Below are 24,660 nucleotides of genomic sequence, written 5' to 3' on the forward strand. Positions count from 1 at the left end.
TAAAACAGTTCCTGTTTTAGTGAATTTAGTTATGCAGGGTTATTTACTAACCGCAAAACTGAGGCTGCAATGGGCACTAAGACATAAGATAAGACATAGCAGTTTGATATATATGTTTTTCTAGATCAGCTATTGCATCAGTTTCCAAAGTTAATTTGTTACTATTCTGAGTTTAGTGAAAATTCTTAAATCTTTCAGCAAAAAAAAAAAAAAAAGTATTTTTTTTTCATTACAAAACATTGCTAAACACGGTTGGCCAGGTCACATTGAACCGACATAAAATAGCCCAGGTCAACCCAAACAAGCCGAGTTCATTTGAAACCAGAGAATACAGGAATTCCACAGGAAATAGAATAGGAAAGATTACAACACTCAGGTAGGTGTGGTGAGCTGAGTACTGTGGATATCCACAGGCAGGGGTCGCTGTTCCAGTATATTATGTGGGAGGGTGGTGTGTACAAGAAGTAACTGAAGAAAGCTAGCCTCGACATCCATTACACACCCTGCCTGCCAGACTACGTGGGTGAATTATCAACTTTTGCAGTGTTCACTACATCCATCCTTCACCACCATGCCAGTCAAGGGAGGGACGAAGTGTATCAAATACTTGCTGTTTATCTTTAACTTCATATTCTGGGTGAGTGCTCGTTTCTTGTAGTCTGCATTACGCGGTTTCAAGCTTGCTGTAACCGGGAGAGAGAGAGCGGGCAGGGCTTGGGCAGGGTCAGGGATCCCCCTGTATGGAGCCTGGGATTAGTCAATGGAGGGAAGGATCTGCATGCATGTCTGCCAAACAAAGGGTTAACGAGAAATCCTAGCTTTAGAGTGATACACACAACGTTATTTTTCGTTACCGTATGTGTGTGTGCGCGCAGCCCTCAATAGAAATACACATTGTAATTCTGCATTCCATGTATGGTGGATACAATGTTAACTCTTATACCCCTAGACATGATGTCAGAAGCAGATGAATCTCCCACCTCGAGTGTTCGTGTTTTTTTTTTTTTTTTTTTTTTTTGTTCTGGTTGTTGTGTTTACATAGAATAAAATGTAAAACAGAGCAAAGATTGTTGTGAAAAGGTTAAAATGAAAAGAGATCGTTGTGTACCCTGGGCACAGGCTCCCAGGCCACTTTGAACCATTGTAAACAAGCCTCTCAAAGTAAGCACTCTGTATAACCTGATGCTCCTTATTTTTACTTGTGTTTGTTAAATCAACTCCCCTGCTGATATTTCTGGATCCAACGGAGCAATTAGTCTTGCTTCCTGACACCACCTCTGGGAAGCTGCATAGGGAATTCTTTGTAGTGTGTTTTGCGTGTGGCTTAAAAAAAATAAAAGTAAAAAATAATATATATATTTGTGATTTATTTAATCTCATGTGTCCTTAAGGGTTAAACACCTGTTGCAGGTGTTTTCACGTGGATAGGAGCTAGAAGTGCTGTGGTGTCCTGTATTGACAAATAGTTCTATACCTCTGTATTTTTTTGAATACATGTACACTTAAAAGATTTGATTGCTTGGATCTGATACCCCTGGCTATTTAATTTATTGCTTGGATCTAATATCCAGTGCAATTTGTAATCATCCTGCGTTTGATATCTGAGTGAAGGCCAGTGCCAGTTCCAGCATGTGCTACTGTAGAGTTCTACCAACACCTTTTTTAATTAACAGTAGTTGAATGGACCCGAGGATGCCATAGAGGAGTTTTAACTAATGAGTTTATGTTGACTACATTTGATATGCCCATGATTATAAAACAGTGTTCTGGGCATTCCCTAGCGGCCTATAGCAAAGAGAGAGAGACAAAGTTAGTAAATTACAGTGTAGTTTTAGTGTAGCACATAGATTTGGTAGGAAAACATTACATTTAAAAATTAAAAAAAAAAAACCTTTTTCAAAATGTGAATTGTATTGTTGGTTTGTTTTTGTTTTCCACTACTTGTGACTTATTTATATTTTGGAAATATAGATGCTGTGTTTGTGTTTTTAGTGAGAGAAACTATGCTGGATGACTCTATTTTTAGATAATTAAGGGCTTGGCAATAGGATGCCATGGGTAGAGTAGAGCACTGCCTCTCCTACATGTTCATTGTTGATAAGTGTTCCAGAGGATATAAAGGATGAATTGTACAGTGAAATTGTTTAATCTTCTTTTTTTTTTTTTTTTTTTTTTAGTTTTTTGGCCGAGGACTATCAGTCCTAGTTTTTTGTTTTTTGTTTGTTTGTTTTTAGGCCAATGCAAGATGGCTTTTCACCCAGTTTTGGTCATTTTCGTTGTTGCTGTTTTAATTTATTTTAAAGATCATATAAATTCAAAAGGTTTTACATATCTCATTTTCTTAAATAAAATAATTTGTTAAATGAAGTGTGTGTGTGTGTGTGTGTGTGTGTGTATATTGTATGTAAGTTAGACAACTGTCTTTTATATTTAGTATTGAAATTATTTTTGTGTGGAAATGATTACCGGTAGTTTGACTGTTTTTTAAAAGTGGCAGTGTGGTTACATAAAGACAGATTATGCTCTTTTTAAAAATCCAGGGTTTCCATCTCACCTTAATATAACTAAAACATCCTATGTGGTGTTGCCATAGTACAAGCCTCCCCAATCTCATATGATTGGACTCCCAATGGCCCATACAGCAACACAAGAAAGTGCAAGTGCTTCAGTGTGTCAAAGCCAATATAAAATGTAAATACCCTAATATGGTTTCTTTCCACTGATAACGGAACGAAATAAACTTCCTATGAAGTAGTACAGTAACAAATAAGTAAACAGTGCTCTTGGTAGATATTTAATAGAGCCTGTGTAATACTGGCTCAGGTATAACGGCTCTGGAGTGGTAATGGTGTATTCAAATGAGGCTCTTGTTCATCATTCCTCTCAAAAGACATAAAGAGGGTTAGTATTTTGGTTTTGCTGGTTATGTGATCTTGTATCATCCAAATCTGAATGAGAGAGAGTTCTACTCATTTCTCTGCATATGAAATTAGTTTTGTCTGTATCCCTTCTGGGATTCAAAAAAATGCCTATTTTGTCTGTTTGTTTTTGATTAAACCTTTTTTTTTTTTTTTTTTTTTTCTTTTCATTTTGAAGTCATCTTGATCCCCTTTAAATTTGGAAAATTTAGTATTGGCAATTTTATTTTTTTTTATTTTTTTTCAAATTAAATGTTAAAGTTTATTCCCACCATGCCTGTTTCTTTTTCTAATAGGTGTTCTAGTTTTGTGAATTGACTTAGGGAGTGCTGGTTTCTGACATCATGAAACTGCCACACCTTGTCTGCCTGTGGTCTTTCTTAAAGTCGAAACACATTTTTTGTAATTTTTTCAAATGTGTATGTGTGTAATTAATATATATATATATTTGTGGTAGTGGCAATATAGCCGTATACAGAAATCATAGCATATAATAACATTAATATCAATTGGTTGGAACTAGTCGGTTGTGGTGTGCCGAAACCGACAGAGCAGTAGGCCTGTAAAAAGTGGGCAAAAATAAAATACCATAAGACATAATACGGTGACCAATACTCTTTATTTAGATAAGTCACAGAAAGCTAGTCTTAATTCTTTTACAGGATTGGGTATGTAGAGAGTGTAAGCTGAGGATTTCCAGCGTCCCATTGTTTTGATTATGTGCAGGGGTATGTGGTTAGCAGATGCTGCCCCGATTCGAAAAGAATGACGTGAGAAATGACTAGGGTTCAAGCCGAGTCTAGTCAACAGCAGACGTACATAGAGCATAAACTTTGTTGTGGTCAGAATGTTACCGTGCAGTTCGAGCAAAGGTTGTAAAGGTTGTTTGTGGAGTGAGTGAAGATAATTGTCAAAATTTTGTACAGGGCACCATTTGTTATGAGTAGGGTACAAGGGGATCGTAACAGTATGACATATGGTGCTGGTTTTTGATTGTTTTAGCATGAGTAGGTAATGGTCGTTCTGTTTCCCCAAGTCCATGGTTCTCAAGTAATCGGGGGTTGTAATGGTCTTAGTCGTGAATTCGTTGGGACGGAGGAATCCATAAAAAGCTAAATATATAGCTGTCTTTATTACTGTGTTCGTCCTGGGCTCAAAAGGAGAGGAATCTAACAAATTGACTAGTTCATGAAATATGTTGTCTATAGGTAGGCGTTTTGAGGGGCCATGTGCGTCCAATTTCTTAATGCCTTTAACCCCTTAAGGACACATGACATGTGTGACATGTCATGATTCCCTTTTATTCCAGAAGTTTGGTCCTTAAGGGGTTAAGTACTGTCTTGATTTGATATGAGGACAGGAAACTCGTAGCGTTGGGTTGTTGGATAAGCATGTGGTGTTGAATTCCCGTAAGGTATAGTTTTTTTGTGTTAAATGATAGTTTAAGGTTAATGTGGCAAAAGGAAGTGAAACCCAGTATTGATTCTAACGTGAACATGTCGTGAATGTGGAAATCAGTGATGAATTTCTTGAATATGTGAAATGCTCTATCGTAAGTGTTTCTAGTATTTATGGAAAGTGCCAGGTGAGAAATGTGACGTGCGTGATCTAACAAAGCTTTTAATCCATTATCATGTCTTTGAAAAGTGGGGCTGGAGTTGCCAGTCTGGAGGCGGTGGGTAGTGTCGTGAAGAATTCCTGAAAACGAAATCGAGACAAGTGATCAGCACCGATGTTTGTGCACCCTGAACGTGAATACATGTTATAAAGAATTGACAAGTGGCTGCTACCCATGTGAGTTGTCTCAAGAGCCTCATAATTACCAGGGATGATGACCGGCCTTTATTGACAATATGGCAAGTAGCCATATTATCAGAATAGCACCTAACCATGTGACCGGACCAATGGGCTCTCCAGGTAACGGCCGCCGCCACAATGGGGTACAATTCGATAAAGCTGAGGTCTCTGTGAATTTTGTGAGTGATTTGACCTCAGTTGGCCAGGGCCCCCCGAGCCATTGGTCTCCCCATATGGCTGCAAATCCTGTGTTTGCTGCTGCGTCTGTCCATAGTGTAGGTGAAGTGTCAGAGTGAGGTGGTATAAACATGGCTCGCCCGTTCCAAGAAGTGAGAAATTCCCCACATACGCAAATCGGATGTTGCATGGTTGTCTAATGTAATACTTGATGTGTCTGAGGTAAATTGTGGAAATAGGGATAGTAAGTGTGAAATAAACGATCTGCCCTGGGGAATGATTCTCATTGCAAAGTTAAGCGATCTCAGCAATGATTGTAGTTCTTTTTTGGTGCAACAACCTTGCCGTAGGTAATGGTCAATGCTTGCCAGGATACGCTCAATTTTCTCATGAGGGAGGCTAGCCTGCATGTGTACGGTGTCCAGTTGTATCCCCAAAAATTGCATCCGAGTGTCGGGCTCACGCATGTGAGATAGGGTTTTGGGGAAAGCTTTATTTGGGCACATTGTCTTGGCCCTAAAACAGTGTGAACATACATGCATCAATCTACAAGAGCTAAAACCACAATTGCCTGCATTAAAATTGTTACACACTTGGGATTTGCCTAAGAAGACAATATCTCTTCCCAGTTTATCTTTCAAACCTTTAGTAGGTCTTGGGAGGTTTGTTGCTGCTTGGTTTTGCTCAACCTCGGCTGTATTAGGGCAGAAATTTGTGCTGTGGGTTGCTGATAAGCATACTGCACAAGTTGGGTGTGTGAGGCCTGCAAAGTGCCTGCAGAATAGCTCAGTGTCCAACTTATTCCAATTAATGCTTACCGTATATACACTGCCCTCATGCGCGCACATTGCACACACTGCCCTCATGCGCGCACATTGCACACACTGCCCTCATGCGCGCACATTGCACACACTGCCCTCATGCGCGCACATTGCACACACTGCCCTCATGCGCGCACACACTGTAAATAAATATTCAATTAATATAATTTTTTTAGGATCTAATTTTATTTAGAAATTTACCAGTAGCTGCTGCATTTCCCACCCTAGTCTTATACTCGAGTCAATAAGTTTTCCCAGTTTTTGGGGGTAAAATTAGGGGCCTCGGCTTATATTCGGGTCGGCTTATACTCGAGTATATATGGTAAATTGAATTGAGCCAGAGCTGCAGACACCTTTGCAGAAAAGGAACGGTGGTAATCGTAAAACGCAGTACCACCGTATTTGTGCCCCAGATCCACCATCTTGTGCATGTACGCATCCAGCTCAGCTCTTTTCCCTGGGTAAACAGTGCAGTATACATCTCTATAGATACCAAACCCTAAGACAAATTCTGGGATGTTCAATTTTTTTGTTCAGGCGAGGGTCTCTAGCCCTTAGGACTACCGAAATGTCCCCACAAGCAAAGGTCCTGTTCTCTAAGACATCCTGGGAGGCAATGAGCAATGAAGCTAGGTTAACGTCCTTGCCCTCCAGAATGTCCTTTTTAAGGTGAGCTGGGCCCATATGTGAGGGATCAATAGACTCTATAATTGCCGTAGCTGTCAGGGTATTACCGGGCAAGATATTAGCAAGAGGCTGAGTGGTGACCGTCGTGTTTGTAGTGGACTGACTAGCACTACCGGCCTCCAATTTGTCCAGCCTGTCACTAATTGTGCCAATGGATGCCATAAGGGACGTCATCATAGCATGAAAAGCTGGTACTTGGAATGTGACTTGTTTTAGTCGTAGGTAGGCTTAGTATGTAATGGTCTTAATGTTTGCTTAGGTATGAAAGCAACCTTGACTGTTTTGTTGGCCCCTAATAGTGAATTATTGTGGCCTCAGAAAGCTGTAGGCCAAGTATATGGCTGTTTTTATGACAGAGTTAGTACGGGGTTCAAATGGTGCTGTATCCAGTAAGTCCGACATATTTTTGAACAATTGTTTGCTAATTGGTAGCATACGTTGTGGGGTAGGCATTGGATATGCTGTTAAGTATTGTCTTGATGGGGTATGCTGTGAGAAAGCTTGAGTTGTTGAGAGAAGCGGAGAACATATGGTGTTGGATTTTTATGGTGTTGTGTGATAACTTTAACTTGAGGTGGCGAAAGTCACCAATGTTATGTCAAACAAGTTGGCCAGGTGATGTTCTGACACAAGAAAAACGCCCTGTCATATGCGCTATGCGTGTTAGTGGATAGGGCCAGTTTTAATAGAACTATGGCGCGGTAATTCGTCTAATCCATGATTAGATCTTGGAACAGGGAGGAGGTCGTGGCCGATCGTGAAGCGGTAAGTAGGGACCTTCTGAAAGCCTGAAATTGGAAACAAGACAACTGATCAGCTGCAGTGTTCAAAATGCCTGGGACAAGGTAGCATACTAAGTAAAACTAACGACCAGCTGCTAGCCACGTCAGTTTCCTAAAAACCTCATCATTAATGAGGATGAGCGGCCTTTGTTAATGATGTGGCAGATTGCCAAGTTGTCTGAAAAGCACTGTACTGGTTTCCCTGACCATAAATGGCCACATGACGCGGCTGCTACGATTGAATATACCTCAAAAAGGGCTGAGTTCTTGTAGAACCCCTCTATGTCCTGCACTTCCTCTGGCCAATTACCCCAAAGCCATTCATTGTGGGATAATTCGCATAGCGAAATTTAGTGAGCAAAGCAGTGATTGCAATTCTTTCCTATTACATGAGCCTGTCTGTATGTAGTAGTCTATATCTTGCCGGATGCTAGTAATTTTCCCCTGAGGTAGGCTGCCTTCCATGGCCACAGAGTCAAGCTGTATCCCTAGAAAATTGATTATAGTGTCTGGAGCTTCCGTCTTTTTAGGTCCAGTGTGTGGAATGTCTTTATCGCCTTGTCTAGAGTGCACGGGGGAGATGCATTACTTTCTATGACCAAAAACCGTCCAGATAATGGATAACGTTATTGCACCGGCATGTATTCAGGAGAAGCCAACACAAGGTTTCCGCAAAAGTGTCAAACCTTTTTGGACTACTCTTTGACACAAAGGTGAGCCTAATAAAAAAAACAGTAGAGACCCCTCCATTTAACCCCTTAAGGACCAAACTTCTGGAATAAAATGGAATCATGACATGTCACACACGTCATGTGTCCTTAAGGGGTTAATGCCATGCAGGTGCCATAATGATGGATATATGGGCAGTAACTTAAACACATTTGCGCTGTCCATCTTGCTCTGCCAAGCCCCTATGCCAGCTGATATAGCTGCCACTGCTTAGTCGATCGTAGAGTACTCCTGTGAGAATTCTTCAGAGAGTTAAGGATAGGGACTACAGAGGAATGTGGTGCTGAGAGATCTATGATCAATCTCACTTGGTTGTGTTTTTCCCCGTGACCAGGCCAATAGGGTTAGTCCTCCAGCTAGAAAAAGGAGGCTCTTTGAATGGCCCTAAAACAAACCCTTGCTCCCGTCCTATTTGTAATAATGTCTCTACTGACTCCGTGTTGGCCATGGCTGATTGTAGGTTGTTACATTTCAAAGTCCCCGCTGGCATGTTAATTAGGCCCATGTGGAAACCTTATGAAAAACCTGTTATTAAAAACTCCACCAGATGTTTAGAAGGGTGAGTGGATAGCAGATCAGCTAGAACACCAATATTAACCGATGTCAAATGGGGTTTAAGATGCAATTTATTTGGGCACATGGCTTTTGCATGTGCCTTGAAACAATGAGCATACGTGTAACAGTCGACAGGCATTATATGCACAAGCCCCTACACTGAAGTAATTGCAGATTTGTGACTTGCCTAAGTAAACTATTGGACGGCCAAGTTTATCCTTGCCCTGCTTCTCTTCCCTCGTAGTGCCTGGGATGGCAATGGCTGGGGTAGTGTCAGGTGAAACCGGACAGAGATTGGCCGAATGCATGGTTGCTGCACATATTGCACAAGCTGGGGTCCTTAGCCCAGCGAAGTGTCTGAGGAACAGCTCCGTGTCCAGTTGGCTCCAATCCATCTTGACATAGTAATGGGCCAGAGCTGCCAATGCCTTCGCTGCAAATGACCGGTGGTAGTCATAAAAATACGTACCACCGTATTTGTTGCCAAGACCCACCAGCTTGTGCTTATAGAGGTTCAGCTCCTCCCTTCTATGTGGGTGAACTGAACATAACACATCCCTGTAAATCCCAAAAGAAATAACAGTCTGGATTTGACAGTTTCTTACTGAGTCTCTAGCCTTCAGGACCTACGAGATATCCCCGTATGAGCGATTGTGACATCCTGGGAGGCAATCAGAAGAGAGACGAGATTAACGTCTTTGCCTTCCAGGATGTCCTTTTTAAGATTCAACGGTACCATGTGGGCTGGGTTAATGACCTGTGATACCACGCTGGTGGGCGTAGTATTACCAGGTTGTGACTGAGAGGTGCCTGCAAGTTCAGCCGTGAGGGGCTCTGTTGCGGCAGGAAGGCTACGAGCTTCCAGTCTCTCCAGCCTATCATTGATTTGCCCCATGAAGGACACTAGTGAAAGGAGCACTATAGGTTCAGGAACACAAACATGTATTTCTGACCCTATAGTGTGTAAACCACCATCTATTCACCCTGGTCCCCTCATGCCTCCCTAAATATAGTACATCTTACTTGTATTCAAGTCTGCAGCTGCATGCTTTTTGCCTGTTTCATTTAGACCTGCCCACTGCCTGCTGATATCAGCAGAAGTTGTAGCCTGATCCAATCACAATGCTTCCCCATAGGATTGGCTGAGACTGACAAAGAGGCAGATCAGGGGCAGAGCCAGCACAATTCAAAAACATCCATGGCCAATCAGCATCTCCTCATAGAGATGAATTGAATCAATGAATCTCTATGAGGAAAGTTCAATGTCTGCATGCAGAGGGAGGAGACACTGAATGTTTGGATGCATTTTAGGCAGCCATGACCCAGGAAGGATCTCTAACAGCTATCTGAGGAGTGGCCAGTGAAGTTATCACTAGGCTGTAATGTAAACACTGCATTTTCTCTGAAAAGACAGTGTTTACAGTAAAAAGCCTGAAGGTAATGATTCTACTCACCAGAACAAATTCAATAAGCTGTAGTTGTTCTTTGGGGTGTGAGTATTAAGAGTTCCAGGTGGGTTCAAGAACTCAAGATGAGTTCTGTGCAAATTAGTCTGACACGACCACACACAACATGCTGAATATGAAATTTGGCGTTTTAGTGCTTTTTGTAGCTGTTTTTTTTTTTTTTTTTTTTTGGAAGAGCATAAATATTGCTTTCAATTGGTTCTTGCATAATTTTGACAAATTGCCACTTAATGAAAAAGTGATTACATTATCTGTGTCATCACAAATTGACTGTTTACTTGGAAATTACTTGTATGAAATGTTTTGCAGTAAAAATAAAATAAAAATAACCACAAACTAGAAGGGTTCTGGCCCATCCCTCCTGTTGTTATAACAGCTGATTGTTGCTTTATATCATCTAATTTTGCAAACGGGCTCTTCAAGCTTGGATTTTCTTCTAAACCGAATAGCAGAGCTGGAAAAACATTATCTTTATGATTGTTTTGTTGACAATGCACTCAAATTCACTATTAAGTAAATAAAACCCAACGTGTTTGTAACATTACTGCCATGAACGTGGCAAAACATTAGCAAGGGTTCTGTTTAGAATTCAAGCTTTACCACACCAGGAAATCCCACTGTGCTGTCAAACATTACATATGTATTACTTTTGTTTTCCTTCATGCATTCCAAGGTATTTCCCACTTTGGAATGGTGGGTGGGGGTTTTCAGTCTGTCTTCCAACATTAAAATCAGGGAGTGGTGGTAGCCATAGAAACAACTCTAACAGAATCTTCACTATAGTCACTAACGTTTGTACTGTGATTAAAAAAACATGATCATGTTAAATTTGGGGTCTCTCTTTATATATTATTTATTATTATTTATTTTTTAACTGTGAATACACTTCTTAGGATTCTTAAAATAAAACCACTTTTATGTAATGGGGTAGAATGGAGACATGCACATACCTGAGTTTCTGGTTTGACAATTCCCAGACATATTAAATTCCCCAAACACTTGGGGATTTACTAAATTCAAAATGTGAAACTTTCACTATAGACCAAATTGCAGTGCGTTAAAGGAACACTGTGGCATATTTTTCAAAGTGGTCTGAGAAGTAATGGTTACATTCCATCATTATATTTATTTTATATTCATTAAATTGATTTTAAAAATGTCCGTTTTATTCATAGTAATTTTTTTTCAGTTTTCACAATGGTTAAGTTGCAAAAAATGCAAAGTAGTAAAAATTCTGGCAGATTGAATTAATTGTCCTGATAATTTGCTAAAAATTAGATGGGAAAAGTGTTGGTCACCCTCTTCCCCACTAGATAGACACCTGACTGCAGCCTGGTCCATCCACGGCCGCAGGTGTAGGAATACAAAATACATTTGTAGTGCATGTGGTCAGCCATACGAAGACTTCCTCCAGTAACATTTTTGAGCAACTTTAGAGCTATCCAGTGAATTTGGTATGCTAGAGTTGGCATTTATTTTGATGAACATGGCTGGCATGATTGGAGTTTATCAACGATACTTGGAAAATGTAGAGTTGTAGAGGGTAGTTGTTATAGAAGAACATGTGGCAGTAGAGATCAGTGAGAGGAAAGGTTAGATGTCAATTGAAAGCTGCTGCAGATCCAGGGATTTCAGTTCTCTGTAGAGTCCAGGTGTGTATGACACGTTGATTGGGTGGGGGCAGGATAATATTGTAGTATAGCAAGTTGTGATCAAAGTAAGGGAAAGATGTGTTGGTGAAGTTTGTGATCGAAGACAAGATGTTGCTGGCATGATGGGTAGGGGAATTGCAACGTAAAGTCAAATGAGTCATATTGTGGTGCAGTCATTGCATCCCTAATGAGTCCCAAGGAGGCAGTCCTAGAGCTGAATTTAGAGGCTTTGGAGGTAATCTGTGCATGTATACAGATGTTAAAATCTCCAAGGACAGGAAGTGAGAGAGCTAGGCAGAGAGGGTGTGGTCAGTAAAGTGATAACCACAATACATACCAAGAAGTGTTGAAAGAGGCATATGGCATGGGCCTCGAAAGAAGGGCAGTTAAAGGACAGTACAGAAGAAATAAGTTAAAGGGTAGAACGAGCTGAGAGAAGACCAACACTGTCATCATTGCAGTCACCAGGTCTGGAAGTACGTGAGAGTTGGAGGTCACCATATGGTAGGGAAGCGGGGGTAATACAGTCAGAGACTTCTAATCAGTGACACAGCCTAGTTTATGTAACCATAAACAGCTGGCTGCCACAATATGATACTGGGAGTTCACATGGCGATTTCACTCATCCTATATGATAAGTGGAACTGCTCTTGGAGTGACTACTTATTGCATAAATCTCTGCTGGACAGGGATTCATGGAATAATAGGCCCTATAGACTAGAATGAGACACTCCTGATTTTGTGTCTCACTGGTGAAGGAGGGGTTTGCCTGCATCGTGACCCACCAAACACTGCGTTTAATTTTTTTGTATTCTTTTTCAAGAATGCCTTCTCACCTTAGCTGTAATGCAAGAGAAATGTGTGTAATACATGGCCCTATGCTTTGAAATATGCTGTGGACTGGGGGAGATTACACTACATTAATCTAGTTGGTATTATTTGTATTTTGGGATTGGGGGGGAGGGGGGGAGGGGAGAGACAGGATAAATCTGGTATGAGATTTATAGATGTGTTTTTTTTCTTTTGTTTTATGTTGCTGTTTGCACGGTGCTCTTGGAAACGGCAAATGATTTTATTAAAGCAAATAGGTGTGGCTGCAATACAAATCTACCCACTCTGCTTTGGGGAGGAAACAAAATACCAGTCTAGTCTATTTCGAACAAGACTAATAAGTAGGGTAGTATTGTCAGGGAAGAAATACATGTTGTTTAATAAAAAAATTAAAAAAAATCAACCAACCAAAAACCTTTTGCATTCTGTGAGCTTTGAATTGCTTTTTAGTCAGTGAGTGAATCTTGTATGTTGTATAAATTGGTCCCAACAGCTTCCTTATAATGAGTGCCGCTCTCTTGAGGTGTGTGTTTTATATATTGTATTTTTTGTATGTTTTCTTTTGGGTTTTTTTTTTTTTTGGGAGGGGGGCTTCATAGTGTGTAGACAAAAGTATTATTAGGACACATCTTAATTATTGAATTCAGGTATATAACTGGACCCATTTTATAAAATAAAGCATCAAGCCATGCAGTTTGCATTTACTAACCCTTGTGGGAAAAAATGGGTCGTTCTGAAGAGCTCAGTGAATTGTAGTGTGGTACGGATGCCACCTTTGCTATAAGTCAGTTTGTGAAACTTAATCCCTGCTACTGTAAGTGGTAATGTTGGAAAGTGGAAATGTTTAGGAACAGCAACTGTGCCACGTTAAGCTGCAGAAGACCACATAAAGATACAGAAAAGAGTGATGAGGCTCATGGTGCATAAGTCACCAAAACTCTACGGATTCTTTCGCTAAAGAGTTCCAAACTTTCTCTGGCATTAATATCCGCTCTAAAACTGGGTGGTGGGAGAGTCTTGGAATGGATTTCCCTGGCCAAGCAGCTGCATACAAGACTCACATCACCAAGTATAATGCCAAGTGTCAGATCCAGTGGTGTAAAGCATGCCGCCACTGGCCTTTTGAGCAGTGGAAACTTGTTTGTGGAGTGACAAATAATGCTTCTCTGGCAGTCTGGTGAGTGAGTCTATGTTAGCCTAATGCTAGGAGAACGTTACCTGCCTGATTGTGCCAACTGTAAAGGAGTTTCAGGAGTTGTGCTAGGCAAATGCTTCAGCATACCGAGACATTTTGGACAATGCTAAAATTCCAACTTTGTGGGAATATATATTTAGAATGCTATGTCATAAATATCCCTGTTTGTGTACTGGTCAGGTGTCCCAATACTTCTGTTCAAATAGTGTGTATGTAATATATGTATGTATGTATGTATGTGTGTGTATATGTATGTTTAATTTTTATTTTTTCCCCAGTTGTGGGTGGGGTTTCTTTTTTTTTTTTTTTTTTTTTTTTTTTTTTGTGAGCTACATATTTAAAATGGGGAGTCAAATATACCTGCTGGTTTCCATGGTTATTGCCCAGCTTTTAGTACTTTAGGCCACTTAAACACTTTTTACCTTTAACAGTAGATATTCTCTAGTCAGTTCCAGCCTTTCATTGTTTACTGCATAATCCACTGTATGGAAGCAGAGCTGACAGATGCTGGACTGAAGACTTTGGGGTTAAACCCTTCATTAATGGTTTAACCCCTGCATGTAAGCCTGAGCATATGAGAACTTTACACAATAACTTAATTTTGATGTTTTCAAGGTGACTGGAGTGTTCCTTTAATCTGCAACATAAGACAGGATGCTTCCTCTTTTAGTCCCCTAGTCACAAGGAAACTTTATAATGTATTTGAATAGTGTGTGTGTCAACTACATGCAAAGTTTGACCTTTTTGTACCTATCTTAGAATCTGCTTTTTCGTCAGTTTTGTTTCTTTAAACATTTTGCAATAAATAGATCTGACATTTAGTTTGAAGTTACAAGCTTATAAATGCAGTTATGCAGCTGTTACTTTGTTTTCATACAGAACATTGTGATAAATAGTAGGCTAGTCTCCCTCAGTTGAACTACAAATTCCATGAGCTTTTGCCAACCAATGTTGGCCCCAGAAGACTTGTGTGTTGCTTACCCATGTTGTAGACAGCACATTCATAAAGCCTATTATATAGCTAGCCCTCATAGACTGATTTGTCATTTACTTAGTGTTAATCTATTTGTACATATGCTCTCCTCAATTTCAAGAAGTGATTCACCAATTTTCCGATGGTAATTAAAAACAAAAAACCATGTCTCTCTCTGGGAGAGTCCCCCTCACCCTAAATCTAGGAATTTATTTACATGTTCAAAGTCAAAAACTGGAAGCCGAACTTGATTTTACCAATTTTCCATGACTCATTTATTTCTTTATAGATTTACATGTAAGCTCTCTAAACTCACTTGATTTGCCTGTCCGTTTAAATAGAAAGGTTTTTCGTTTTTTTTTGTTTTTTTTCCAGCATTGTAAATGTGTGGTTTCAGTAGTAAAAAGTTGAAGTTGAGTTTAAAAATACTTGGTTCAACTACATCAGTAGTAACGTCCACCACCTTGAGATTTCACAGAAAATGGCTTGCTACCTTTGTTGTAAGTCTGTCTGTGTGTGTGTGACTCCCCACCCCACCCCACGTATGAGACTTTAAACTTTCTTAAATGGTCTTCTAGTAAAACATTTTTTATCAAATCTTATTTGTTTATAATCGTACCATCCTCTTGTACTTGAAAGTAAAATTTACTGTACTGTCTAATCCAAAGATGAAAGGGTTATGGAATTTATAAAAAGCCATGGGACCTGTAGTTGCAGGTTTTTTTTTTTTGTTTTTTTAAGGGGGGCCTTTTAGCCCTGCAATTTTCTGCTTGTGGAGGTCCTAGGGTGTGCAGGACTGGGACAGATATTGTGTGGTCTCCATCGACAGCGGGTGCTGGTCACCGTAATTACTCATATTACGCAGACACTGCACGGGGCCAGCAAAGAGGACTGTTTTTATACAGAGGTAGGAAAGGCAGTTTTTGAGATATAGGCAGATCTAGGTTTACCTTTCAGGTGTGCACTAGTCGTAAAGGCTAATTACAGTGCATGCTGACTTTTTTTTTTTTTTTTTTAACACGGTATTAACATTAGGCAATTAGTCATATTTTTTGGGTCACTGCTCAAAAGAGGTCTTCGAGGCAGTGGTGAATCTTGGATTTGTACTGCCCTAGGCACGACTAAATTCAGACACCCCCCCTAATCTAAATTTGCACCTCCACTCCATGTCAAGGCCACTTTTTTGACTGACAGACGCACGCCCTCATTGACACACGCACTGTTTAAACAGCCCACACTCTCCAATACACATACACTGACATACACTCACTGAAAGACACACATTGACACAAATATCCTCACTGATTTGACAGACAAACATTCACTCACTCACTCACAGACGCACACTTTCTCATACTCACCAACCAGCCTCCCTACCTTTTGGAAGATCCTGAGTGGATCCTGTCCCTGACTCCTGCTGGGCTCCTTGCTGGGGCTGCTGGCTGGGCAGACCGACTCCTTGGAGCTGCTGGCTTCTGCGGGCTCTGCTGGCTGGGTGGGCAGGCACTTAATGAAGGTGGTGAGGGAACTAAGCTCTTCCTGCTCTTCTCCCTCACGCACTGCTGGGGCAGGAGTGACGTTCTGTTCCGGCTCCCGGAGTTTGCATTCTTACAAAACCTGCTTATTTTGCCTATATTTTGAGGGGATATTTATTAAACCTCTTCAAGGACAGCCCTTCCTTGTCTAACCACGTTCTGTGGCCCTTCTCATTGGAGGTGTCTGTTTGGGTTCAGTTCTAATCTGATCCATACAAAGAAATACAAAGTACAAAGAGTATTGTTTTATTACATTTCCCAAGTGTATTCCTTTTTATTAAGGAAAATACAAGTTTTATATCCTTTATCCCACAGGGTAAGCGTTATCCGTAGTGGTTTAGTGGGCAGGGAATGGCTAGGGTCAGAAAACACTGGGGCTTAAACTCGTCTAGATTTTTCTGTCCCTATAGCTTCCCCCTCGGTCAATCACGATCGGACATCCGTGAGGCTACCACAAATTGCCCAGAAGTCCCTCTAGTGGCTGTCTGGTAGACAGCCAATGGAGGTTTAGTAGCCCCACAAAACTAATTATTGCAGTTTGTATGAACTGCAATAATTAGTTTTGTAGGGTTAAGGGACCTAGGACACTGCACCCAGACCACTTCAATGCACCTTCCTTTTTCTGACAGATTTACTATTTTTGTAATTTTCTTTTATAAAACTTGTTTTACTACGTAAATCATGTTTTGTGTCTTTGTGCAGATGATCACCCCATTTTAAATAGGCACCAATATTGTAAAAAAATAAAACAAAAAAATGTGTGATACAAGCAATTTAAGTTTTTTGGTAGATAGAGATACTCACTCACATTTGCAGTTGCTGCATTTGCAATAAATCCCCAGGTTTTTCATTTCAATTTCTTAGCACTGCCAGGAGAAGGAAATGATCAACCAATCAGGGTGCTCCATACGTCCTTAAAGTTATGATGCCTGGCGCGCCTTGATTTAAGGAGACCACACATTAGTTCATCACCTCTTCACAGCTTGGGAGCTTGCTATCCTGAGCCAAGTCCTGCAGTGCATGGCTAAGTAATTTGCCAGAAGTGTAAGCTTATCACTATGAGCAAGTGAACTAAGCCCTACACTGCCAGGTTTAATTCAATGTTGTGAGCTTCTGGCAGAGATATGATGTGGAGCAGCACCACACACCCCCCAGGTAAAAAGTCAATCCATTCCTAAACCGTTTTACTACTTGAAAATTGGGAGGGGAGTATGTACTATCACTCTCGGCACCATATATTATAGTTATTATTATTATTATATTTATAGAGCGCCGTCAAATTCCGCTGCGCTTTACAATGGGTGGACGAACAGACATGTAGTTGTAACCAGACAAGTTGGACACACCGGAACAGAGGTGTATAACACACATTAACCCCTTAAGGACCAAACTTCTGGAATAAAAGGGAATCATGACATGTCACACATGTCATGTGTCCTTAAGGGGTTAAAGAAACCGAGTGTTTCTTTAATGTGTGTTATAGTTTGTGTTTCAGCTGTGGTATGTTTTGTTACCCTAGCAACTGGAATCCACCCACTATTTCAACATTTTCTGGTGTCAGTAAGTTAAACGTGAATGATTAGGAGACAGGAAACTTGTAGATCCAGTGGAAACCTCCCTTCAACCAAAATTTTGATTATTCTGTGTAGGGAATATTGTGGGTTTTTTTTTTGGGGGGGGGGGGGGGGGGGGGTGGTCTTGCATTGTTTAAATAAAGAATAAAAAAAAATGTACCATTTGGCATTCAATGCTTGTAGTGCTTTACATAGTTTTTTTTTTTTTGTCAATCTTTTTCATTTATTGTGATGGTAGCAGTACACACAGATGCACTGGCGTACAGCTGCGATTGGGCCCATCACTCCAGGGGGCTTGGCCGCCCTGCGACCGGGTACCCGCCACCATGTTTTGCGGCCCCAGCCCGCGCAGCAAACCGCAGATGCCGCACATGAAGGGGCCCATCAGGTGGTCCATGCTGTTAGGGCCACCCGATGGGTATGGATTTCCAGGGGACCCGGTCAGCGCTGGGAAGACAACAGACAGAGCTAAGAGGAAGTGACTGCCCCAGTCACTCCTCCCAGCTATCAGAGAGCAGGCTGAGCTCCCACTGGACCCCAGAGAAAGTCACCCTCCTGCAAAAGTTGGGAAACAGGAGGGTGACTTACACATTTTGTTTATGTATGTATGTGTGTCTGTATGTGTCTGTATCATACAGACACATACATACAGAGGCGCACACACACACACACACACACACACACACACACATACACCCTATGTATGTATGTGTGTATGTCTGTCAGGCGGTGTATGTCTGTATGTATGTGTTTGGGGTGGGACATGGATCATTTTTATACCGGAGCCCCATGGATTGTGTGTACGCCACTGCACAGAGGTAATGACTTCAGAGTATGTAGCTTGGCTATCAAGGTTGGTATATAATATATCAGATATTAGTCTGAACAAGACATATATCCCTTTTTTATTTTTTTTACTGTTACATGAGTTCATCAAGAGATAAAAGAAAATAACAAAATGTAAGTAAACAATATAATGATTGTTAAATGGCAGAGGTTTTCCACCCCTGAAAGCTCCAGTTATATAATAGGAATATGAGAAATGTCCAGCTTGTACTGTGACAGAGAGTGATGCATTATCCATAAAATCTTGCGGGTACAAAATGTAGGAGCAGAAGGGAACATTAACCAGATGTGTTAAACTAAAGCAAACAAGGAAAAATAAAGCATATGCTGCAATACACACAAAGCAGGCTGTGATGTGACTTGCATCAAGGGGGTCAGCATTGCAATCAGCCTTTGTCTGTTATGAGTATGGTACAGTTCTATATGGTATCTCCGTATTCAGTGCCAATGGTGTCTGCCTGTCTCGGCTTGAGCAAGGAAGCTGCCAGGGTGGGGATCAGGATCACCCCCGCAGGTCCAAATGGAAAGGTGGGAGGGTTGCAGGTTCGGGAGACCGACCTCCTCTCCCCTCCCCAGTTCCTGCAGCCTCAGCAGAGAAAAGAGTCAGGATGGCCTCAGCGGACTGCGATAAACACTCCCAGACTTGTCAATCAGATGGGTAAGCCTAGGGTATGCTGCCAGTTTCAAAATTGTGGCTAAAGTCGCTGTTAATTGAGTTTCATTAAGAGCTCACTGGAAAGACATCCTGTCACCATTGTGGTCAGTCCCCCCGCCACCACCCCTTGGCTTTTACAGACCTTTTGTATGACTCTAGATAATAAACTCTTTCAAACCCTGTTAATTGTTACTTCAAAGAACAAACCCCAGAATCCCATATTAAGTCTTACACTAAATATTCAGGCGTCTATGAGCTGGCATATTTATATAAAAATATGAATTTCATCTGTACATTTAAGGTGACAAAATGGGTCAGAGTTACTAGTAAGGATGGTTGTCCTCGCTTAACTCCATAACAGTTGAGGAGAAACCACTCCTAAATCCTGAGAATGCCCCTAGACAGACAAAAATATATATATTTTTTTAAAAAGTGGTGCCCCTTTTAAGGATTGGTTTGGGAAGCTCTGTTTTATAAGTTTATTACACTGCTTTTAAAACCTGTGAAATGCTACAAGAGAATTTGAAACATGCAAAACTCAAACATGTACATATTTTATACTAGTTTGAACTATTTGAATTACATCAACATATACGTTGCAATCTATATAAAACCTGTTTACTAACGGATTTTTAAATTTTAATATTTGAACATTTTTCAGCCCAAAGTTAAATACTAACTGGTTTAATAGTATTCCTACATTTAATGACACTGGATAGAGGTGGGGAAAAAGGTAACCTCTTGACTGGGGAGGGAGTGAAGGCAAAATCCTGGCTGGAGAGGGAAGTATTGGGACATCATCAGAAAGGAGCATCATGCCATTTATGCAAGTTAAAGAGACATCCTGTCTGGGACTGCAGAGAAAGAGGGCATTGTGACTAGGGAAAGAAGGTTGGCTTCCTAGATTGGAAGGTGAAGAGACAGAAGTAGCCATCCTGCATTTGGGGGATGAGGACGGAGAATAGGATATAACTGAATAGGGAGGAAAATGTAATTGGTGAGGTAAGTCTAATTTGAAAGGCTAACGTTTATATAGATTTCTGAAATCGCCAATACCACTACAGCTTAATACAGTGCTCCTGGTGCCTCGATGCTATTCCTGCCGTCAATTGAGCTGATATTGGAGCAACTTCCATGTAAAGACGGCAATGTCTTTACATTCAGTGTTGAAGTTTTCCCATAGAGGAGTATTGTAATGCTTCTCTATGAGGACGTTTGTATTGGTGCACTGTAGTGTTACACACAATGGAGCCATCAGTGATTCTCTATATAGAAGCATCTGATTGGCCATGATCATGAAGAACTCAATCCTGACCATCAAGAAAGTCGGATTGACAAAGTGAGGCAGGGCTATTTTGTATTTGCAATGTTCATGCTCTTTTAATGCATAATTTGTCACATAAATGCATAATTATTTTAGGTTGATCAAATCCAGTCAATAGTTGCTATAGTGACATTCTAGGATCCTTGCCAATTTTCATATTTGTGAATATTTTGAGTTGTAATTCTATTAATGGGATGCAGTATGTCCCAACTTTAGTTCAGTAAGTGTGACCCTTTGAATGTCATATGTTGCACATGTAAACTGTTAACCAACATCATCAATGGGCCACAATCTCTAGCTATACTAATTCAATAAACAGTAACTTGTACTGATAATCAAAACAAAATATGTTCAAGTCTGAGCACGACCTATTGTCAAAGACAAAACCCAGTCAAATGGTTACATTTCATACAAAAAGATTAACAATGTTATTCACAATAGTTATTTTTGGTTTTTTAAATGATGCATAACAAGTTCTTGATTGAATCACAGGTACCATGTACATACAAACTCCATTTCAACACGACTTTCACTTTTGAAGTGTTACACCAATTCTCATAACCACTACAGTGGTGGTTTTGATGGTAGGGACACCCTGGTGCTTTTCTCTGCTAATTGAGCAAATGTAATGGATCACTCATAATTAATGAATTCACCTCTGTGCATAGATCTGTGCACTGAAGTGACGTTAACCCGTGAACCCTTGTTACACCTCCATGAGCAAAGTTGTTGAACTCTGCACGTACCACCGACTCCAGACACCATGGACAATTCAGATAGCTGAAGTGGTTTGGTGCTTAAAATAACACTTTGAAGGGTACCTGCCATGTCCCAAACCACTTATGATCTTTTGTCTCTTAAAAGAGCATACCATTTCATCTCTACATGGATCTAGCAGAACTGCTAGCAAATGTATAGATTCTCCCATCTCACATAGACTTTATGCCAATAATTTGATTGACAAAAGAGCAGAAAAAGACCACATACTATGCTTTCCGAAGCATAGTAACCACTGCATATGCTCTGTGGCTGCTATGGAAACTCTTTAGCCAATGTTGCTAGTGCTGGCTAGGGAGTGTAGGAAAGGATTGGCAATGTGTCTCCAAGTAGAGCAAATAACAGAAGGCCAAATGACTGACCAGAGGTGGGTGTTACACAAAGAGTAACACCTACAAATGTCAGAAGATGACCGTACTGCAACAGAGGTGAGTATATCTTGTTTTTTTTTTTATATTGAATACATAATGTATTTCTGTGTTTCACAATACATTAAATGTTTTAGGAGATTCTGGCTAAAGCTGGAGGGCATTATATTTAAAACTAGTATTGAATGTAATGGGATAGTGAGTCAACCACTTGCTAAACCACTTTGGAATACAAATCCAACCAACCTCATACAGCGGTTGGTTGGCTGAGCTTGATAAAAATGTTAGTCCTCAATAACTTTATATAGCAAGTCTATATTTAAATGGACACACAAAAAAAGTTATGTATTTGTAGTCTATCAGAATAAAACCAAAGCATAGTTAGTTCAAAACCCTTAAGTGCTCTTTTGGTTTGTGTGTGTTATTTTTTTTTTGTTTTGTTTTTGTGCACGCTCATAATTATCATATGCAATACAGAATTGGGTAGGGTGTCTGTGTTGAAAATGTTGCTGTATATTGTATGTGTTGGCAATCCACTATTGTACTGTGACTCAATTTCCTATATAAAATGGCACAGTACCCAATTGTGTTGTAATTTGATCTGTTTTTGAGGATGGCAAACTTGTGACAAGCTTACAAGCATTCATTTAGTACATTAGAAAATGTCCATTAATAAAGCCTGATGGGAAGATAAAGTTCCAGACCAGGAAAGCTAGGGAAACTAGAATCAGTTTGAGCAGAGCTTTGCCTGGTAATCAACTGTCTCCTTCTAAAATGGATGCTGCACAGTGTTGTTTTGTTAAACAGAGAAACAGTGAGTCAGTCGCATGGATGGAAAATGTGGGAAGGAGATGTGAGCTCACTTCATCTATTTCAAGCTTAGATCTTCCCTAGTTTTTATAATGTTAGAAGTAAGCATTGAATGTGTTTTTAAAGACGTTTCCAAAGCTGCACAAAACAATGTTGTAGGTTTAGCTTTTTATTCTGATGAATCAAGAGTGCATTTGAAAGGATACTATATAGTGTTTAAGAATACAAATATGTAATCCTAATGCATGTAGTGATTCCTTACCTATGTAGGTGTATGCCCCCACCCCCAAGTGTTTGAAGGTTAGTATTACCTGTCTTTCTTCCTATTTCATACTGGTCTTGCAATGTTCTGTGCACATGCGCAGCAGCTGAGAGCAGAATTTGATAGGGAACGGAGATTCTGTTCTCACAGGAAGAACTTCTAGTAGTAGGCACTAGAGCTGTTTTGAAACCTGCATTGGAATACCGTAATTGCAATTGCTACAAAACAGCAATGTTTTACATTGCATGGTTAACACTGATAGGCAACTGCATCCACACCATTTTAGTGGTTCTATAAGTTAACACGTAGATATGCTTTTATTCTGCATTGATATTGTCACCCCTTATTGTTTTAAATGTAATTATGTGAGTACTTCCCATGATGGAATTTCACCAAGCATTCTGCCTAGTTTCCATGCTTAAGCTAGCATTATCACTGGTTTCCATGGAAATAGCACCACTAATAGAACTTTGCACCGCTATTTTATTCCATTCATAAACATCCTGCTAGAACTCTTTCTTGTAGATGGTGTAGTATTAAGTTTTGGTGTAAGTGACACCAAATATAAGAATTGAAGAACTGCCATTTATTAAAATGTTTCCATTTTTTTTTTTTTTTTTTATCATGGTAGCTTGCTGGAACGGCTGTGCTTGCAATAGGATTATGGCTTCGATTCGATGGTCAAACGAAAAGTATGTTTGAATCAGATACAAACCCAAGTTCGTTCTACACTGGTAAGTTTCTCTATCCTGTTCATTGTGTGTGCTGGTTGATTTAGGCCATAGCAAGCGTTGGTCGTTTATTATGTATGAATGATTATTTACTAAACAGAGAATTTAAAGTGAATTTTAAATCCCAACATATCTGAATTGGAAAATTCTGTGCATTATGCTCTGTTTCCTTTGGCCTAAACTTTAAAGTTCAATTTGAATTCTCGCTTTAAGTGGTTCCATCACACCAAACGTGCCTTTTTTTTTCCAATTGTTTCCTCTTCCTTTTTCAGAGTTGTCTCTTCTTCATATCTGATCTGTTTCTCTTTAAAACATATGACAAAGTAGGGACTTATCTGTCTTGTGTATTTTTCCTACACTTGACAATTTTGACAAAGAATGGAGCCTAGGGCAAGTTCCTCTTCTTTTCTCAATTAAGAAAGGCAGTCGAGCTTTGGAGCTTGCCTTACAAAGTAGTCTTGTGTTTTCAAATATAAAAAGGTCAGAAATTAACAGATGAATATTCTGAAACAGGAAAAGAAAAGGAAATGGGAGATTAGATGACGGAGTCACTTTAGGGAAATGTAAAAAAATACTTCAGTATTTTTTTTTTGGGTGGTGGGGGTGAAATTGTCTACAAAAATCAGGTAAACATAAATATTACAATGAATATCAGTGTTTAAATGCAAGGTATATTTTTAAACGACAAGTTTGGTTACAATGTGCTGTCTTTGCAACTCTCCATGTCCATCAACTTTAACATATAAAATGACCGTGTCCGTGAATCACCATATGATGGAAATAGAGCTGGTCCAGGTGGAATTTCTGCGTTAGTGAGCATTTTGTGTAGCCACAGGAAAAGTATGATAAAGGAATAAAGTATACCCCCTTCAAAGCACCAAGTGCAAGTGCATTAGGTCCTCCCCACAGGAAAGCACTGCCTCAATGCTTTCTTATGGCGTTTTCACAGACACTGGATATTCTCATGCAGAGAATGACCTAGAGTCTAGGGGACCTATAGTCCAGAAAACTCCCAGAAGCGCCACTAGTGGCTCTCTGTTAGACAGTCACTAGAGCCAGTCTTAGTACTGCAAGAGTTTTTGAAAAACTGCAGCGATTTACATTGCAGGACTAAGGTAAACTTAGAAAATGCACCCATGCAACTTCAATGAGCTGAAGTGGTTTGGGTGGCTGTAGTTTCCCTTTAACCCCTTAA

The 24,660-nt window shown here is 40.1% G+C and overlaps 1 protein-coding gene across 1 annotated transcript in view; it reads left to right on the forward strand.

Moving 5' to 3' along the window:
- Positions 1-437: 437 nt before the first annotated feature.
- CD9 (CD9 molecule) overlaps positions 438-24,660 on the forward strand; it is a 39,120-nt gene continuing 14,897 nt past the window's right edge. Inside the window, exons 1-2 of the mRNA XM_063447823.1 lie at positions 438-637; positions 23,366-23,468. Of these exons, the coding sequence (XP_063303893.1) occupies positions 572-637; positions 23,366-23,468 (169 nt within the window). The 5' untranslated portion in view covers positions 438-571. The remainder of the gene's footprint in view (positions 638-23,365; positions 23,469-24,660) is intronic.

The sequence above is a fragment of the Pelobates fuscus genome, chromosome 3 (genome assembly GCF_036172605.1).
Source record: "Pelobates fuscus isolate aPelFus1 chromosome 3, aPelFus1.pri, whole genome shotgun sequence".
In the NCBI taxonomy this organism is placed as follows: domain Eukaryota; kingdom Metazoa; phylum Chordata; class Amphibia; order Anura; family Pelobatidae; genus Pelobates; species Pelobates fuscus.